The sequence below is a fragment of the Phaethon lepturus genome, unplaced genomic scaffold (genome assembly GCF_000687285.1).
Source record: "Phaethon lepturus isolate BGI_N335 unplaced genomic scaffold, ASM68728v1 Scaffold44556, whole genome shotgun sequence".
NCBI lineage: Eukaryota > Metazoa > Chordata > Aves > Phaethontiformes > Phaethontidae > Phaethon > Phaethon lepturus.
The window spans coordinates 1-4915 of record NW_010544878.1 but is presented as its reverse complement, the minus strand read 5'-3'; the positions used below and the strand labels follow the sequence as shown (position 1 = coordinate 4915).

Below are 4915 nucleotides of genomic sequence, written 5' to 3'. Positions count from 1 at the left end.
GTCTCCTCGCTGGCTGCCATGGAGGAGTTCCACCTCAGCCTCTCGCAGTGCGTGGTGCTGCGCTACCACTGGATAGACCCCTTCGTCCGCCGCCTCCGGGAGCGCCTGGCCTCCTTCGACAGGTGGGGACGGCGGAGCCCCGGGAGAGCGCTCCGCACACCCTTCCCTCTCCCTCGGCTCGGAGTTGCACCAGCGTCCGCACCCCTGATCGTCTCTGGGAGCTGGTGCTGCACCGTGGGTGCTCAGCTGGTGCTGAGCCTTGGGGAGCTTCCCGCTCTGCCTCGGGGTCCGGCACCAGACAAGTCGGGTCTCGGCTTTCAAGGACGAGGCCGGAGCTGTGCCATCCCATAAACCACCGGTGGTTTCATTGCTTACATCTGGCTCAGGCGCCTGCTGAGCACCAGCTGCTTCAGGGCTTCTGTCGCCGTCCGGGCTTCAGAGGGCTGGAAACCGGGGGGGAGGAATGGATTAATTTGAGCCCAGAAGGGCTCTGGTTGCACTAATTTGGTGCAATTGTGGCATGCATTTGCCTTTATCTTTCCACAGCTTGGTAGAAACCCTGTCCCCTCCTCATCTTCTGGTTTTATTTTTCTTGGTTTTTTTTTCCCGTGAGCTGAAATAGGATCTTTCTTATTTCAGGTTCTTCTGCGTGGCTGACCAAGTGAAGGTTTACACCAACCAGAATAAAACCAGGTGAGCAAGCAGCCGGGCAGCCTGCCTGCCTGGGGAGGAGGCTGGGCAAGGGGCTGGGTGGATGGGAAGCGTCACCCTGCCTGTCCCACAGTGACCGGGCTGAGCCGTGTGACAGAGCGGTGCGACGGAGCAGCACGCGATCACCTTGTCTCTAGAGGCTTCACACCTTTCCCCAGCCACTTGCACAAATTTTTAGCTTCAGTGCTGATTCTCTGCAAGCCATTGGTCTCATTTTAGTAGTGGGTGAACCTCAGGCTGCAGGATTTCAGTCTTCTGAAGAGGAGAGATCTGTGCACAACGTGACCTGAGGCAGGGCTTTCTGCTGGGGTTAGAGTCATGCTATGGTTTCACAGCAGCTAAAGGAGGCAGCTGCGTTCACTGCTGTCTCCCATCTGGTTCGTTCTGCGGCTTTGCAGCAGCCTGGGGCGAGCGGAGTGGGGGGCCGCCTCTTTTGGCAGCAGTGCCGGTCGTGAAATTGTAGTGCAGGTCTTCCAAGAGCTGGAGAGAAACAGCTTAGATGGTGCTAATTCTCCTGGGTGTCAGCTCAGAAGCCTGATTCCAGTTGAACACAATTAAGTAGTTTAAATGTCAAAGCAAAGGTGATTAAAATTGTGAGAAGTTGATGAATCTAGCGGGAATGTCAGCCCACAATAGTCATGGGCGGGACGAAGCAGATCCTAGGTGAGACTTAAGTCTTCCCCTCCCCTCCTGGATTCTAGAAAGCATCATCCCAGACAGTCCTTGAGGAGGTATCTCCTTGTCACGTCTCTCCAGCTTGGTACTTCCCGTTCCCCGCTTCCTCTCCCACCACAAAACCCCTCCGGCAACTTCCGCTTTTTGAGTGCAGCTCCTGCAGCGGCACGCGCTCTGCTGAAATACCCATCGGGTGCATCCTTTACCTGGAAAACGAGTTTTCATGTCCCAAAAGGTGCTGAGTTTATCTAGTAAACCTCTGTGGTATATCATCCAGTCCTGCCTCTCCCTGCTACCACATGTTTATTTCTGTTTTTCAGAATATGGTTAGCATCCTTGAATGATTAAGCCTGGCATTCCTCAAATTATCTGTTGTTAGGGGGTAGGGGATTTGCCTGGTAGGAACGCTGGGCTAAGGATGTTTACAGCTGTGCTTTCTGCGGCACGGAAGGGTGCTTGCTGTCTCTCTTTGTCTTTCTTTAGGACTTTTATTGGCTTGGAGGTCTCCGCCGGGCATTTCCAACTGCTGGAGCTGGTCTCAGAGGTGGACAGGGTTCTGGAGGAATTTGACCTTCCCACGTTCTACAAGGTGAGGTGTCTCCCACTTACTTCCCAGCCTGTCCAGAGATGCCAGCTGATTCCTTGTGAGAGGCCCACGAAATGGTCACCCCGAATAAACAGGAGTGGGGAGGTTAGACTCTGAGATGGTCTCCTCTGGGCTGGTCAGCGATGCTTAAACCTAACACCCTGAACACGATCTTGCTGAGAACGGGACTAGCACAAGTCTATGACTTCTGTATCGCATCTTGTGCAGGAGAGTAAGGATGTTAACTGTCTGGTGGCCTCGTGAGAATCAGCTTTCCAGGGTGAAGGGCTGGACCATACGTCACGGTCACCGCCCTGCTGTGCACGGAAGCAGGGTTGCCCTAGGATAGAATGGGCTTAGGGTGAGCACTGTGGGACTCGGGGCGATGCTTGTGCCTCATCCTCGGGTAGTTTCTTGGAGCATCGGTCCAGCCTCGTTGCTTGGTACTAGGTTTGGGGACAGGTTTTGGATTTTGAAGGGCCAAACCCTGATTTCTGTGTCTCCAGAACTGAGCAGGGGGCTCTTGTGGGTTATTCAGACGTGACCCACGTACCTGCTCCAGGACTGTCCGTGAGAGGTTTTCCGTGCGGCTGGAAAAGCGGCGGCAGAGTTGACCACAGGGAGGCTGGGAACCAGGCAGCCTTGCCCACTGGTCCGAAAAGACTGGGGTGGGGAGCCCAGGAGTCCTCTCACCTCCTGCATTGTCCATATCGGCTTTGGAACTGTTGAGCTGGCAGAGGGGGCTCCCAGCTTTGGGATCCTCCTGCCTCTGCCGATCCCAGGCAGGGCAGCATCACACCAGATCTCCCACTGCGGCTGTGTGCGTTGAACAAAGCTTCCTTTAGCCCTCACGATCTGATCCCTGTTTTGTCTTCAGGACCCATCGTTCCATATCAGCTTGGCCTGGTGTGTTGGGGACCTGTCGGGCAGGCTGGAAGGGCAGTGTCTGCGGGAGCTCCAGGTGCGTCCCCGCGCAGCGTGGAGAGCCGGGGAAGAGCAGAGCTGGTGTCCAGCCATGTCTCCCTGCTGAGGGCAGAGAGTGGGAAATTCTCTTCACTGAGCAAGACAAACTTCACTGGGTTGAAAGAAGAGCAGCTTTTGGGGGGAGCATGAGTTAAATCACCCTCCAGAGGGAAGTCAGAGGCTTCCAGCCACAAACAGCCTCATCTCTGACTTGGTTCAGAGAGGGAGCTGCCGACTCTGTCTTCTGGCAGATCTGCCCGCCTGGTACTGACTCCTGCAATCTGTTTTCCAGGACATCGTGGACGGGTTTGAGGACTCGGCGCTCCTGCTGCGTGTCCAATGGGAGCAAATCCGCTGCAAGTCTGGGAACAAGTACTTCTCCTTCCCCTTGAGGTAGGGTCCGGTGGGGCTGTGCATTTCAGAGCCTCCAAGACCCTGAAGTTCAACCAAGGACCGTTCTGCAGCGCAGCTCTGAGTGATGCAGGCTGTCACGCACCTCCCACGCTCTTCTTGCCTGCTCAGCGTGTCTGGGGTGTTTATGGCCTCAAGTCGGGCTACTTCCAAGTTTGAGTTGCTGGCTGAAGAAATGTGTGTTTGTAGCAGATTTCATCCTTGCTGCTGTATGTGCTGCAGTCAGCACCGGCGGTTTCAGCCGTCCCACGGTCACTAATTCTGCTGATTTTTTTTTTTTAAAAACAGAAAAAAAATCTCTATAAAAGCCATAGATGCCTTATGGGAAGGAGGAAGAAGGTAGCGTGGGAAGCTGTTGCTAAAGGGAGAGTGTCTCACACGGTTGGAAATAGCACTGCCTGATTGTCAAGAGGCTCTGAGCATGCTTTGAGCATCAAGATGCAAGGACATGGAGCTGGACTCTCTTGCCAGAGCATCTCCCTGCTGTAAACCAGCTCGGACAAGTTCCTGGGTCATGTTCTGTGTCCCTCACACTGCTGCTCCTCTATAGAGAAATGCCAGTATCTGATCCTTTTGCCAAGGAGCAAAAGTTAAATCTGGAGGGGAGAAGTTGGAAACCCCTTGTGTTCCAGTGCTCCAGGCTGGGTCTAAAGGAAGAGCTTTGCTTTAAGATTGCGTGTGCCATGAGCCCGGGACTGTTTTGGTGGGCTGTTTCTCCCGAGAAGCTTGCCGCCATGTGTGGGCGAGCCCAAGAGAGGGCAGTGTCAGCTTTTGCCTGCGCTGGAAGGGCTGTGCCCACGGGTGGGTCAAGGGGTGGCAGCTCCTGCCCAGGCTCCACGCTGTTCCCCCGTGGGAACAGCACCCCTGGTGCCATGATGACCCTGGGGACGGGGCGGGCTGGACTTTGTCCCTTGGGAGAAGCTCCTTTTAATCCTTTTGTTCCTGCAGCGGGGTTGGCTGCAGCCTCTCACGTATTCAGAGCAGGACGCTGATGTGCTGCCCTGAATCTTTCATTCCACGCCAGTCTGGTGAAAGACTCGGGACTTCTGAGCAGTAAAAATCTGTCTCCTTGTGTCATTAAAATGTTTCCGTGGAATATTTTAACCATTCCCATTTCAGATGTGCCCAGGCCCCCCAGACTTCAGATGAGGCGATGCCTGCAAGTGGTTCTGTGAGCTCAGTGCTGCACTGCCCGACCTTGCACACGAGCGAGCCTGGGGGCTCCGCGGCCGTGGGAGCATCTCGGCACAGGTCCTCATGTCTGCCAAGACCCCTGCGAAAGCTGGTTTTCAAAATCCTTAACAAAATTCTGTTAAGTCTGTAGCCAGTTGGCTTCTGGGACGGGGATCTGCGCTATCAGGCGTGCAGTTACACCCTGAGTTTTCTTTGGGGGAAGGAAAAACAAACAAAGATATATTTAGCCCCTGGGGACTTCTGGTGAAACGGGCTCTGGCACGACCGGTTTCCCCGTGGTCCAAGCCCAGCAATGCCAGGTTAATGCACAACCCGTGGCCCTGCTCCCTCCTCGGCACGGCCCGGCTTGGCACATCGCCCTGTTTTGTAACTCCG

General features: G+C 55.0%; 1 protein-coding gene across 1 annotated transcript; it reads left to right on the top strand.

Annotated features, from left to right (window-relative positions):
• Window positions 1-3: 3 nt before the first annotated feature.
• USB1 (U6 snRNA biogenesis 1) lies at window positions 4-3406 on the top strand (the record flags this gene model as incomplete). The annotated part of the gene is made up of 5 exons (XM_010288802.1): window positions 4-122; window positions 640-693; window positions 1870-1975; window positions 2850-2933; window positions 3228-3406. Coding segments are annotated over 5 exons (468 nt in total), but the record flags the coding sequence as incomplete, so codon positions are not given.
• Window positions 3407-4915: the final 1509 nt, after the last annotated feature.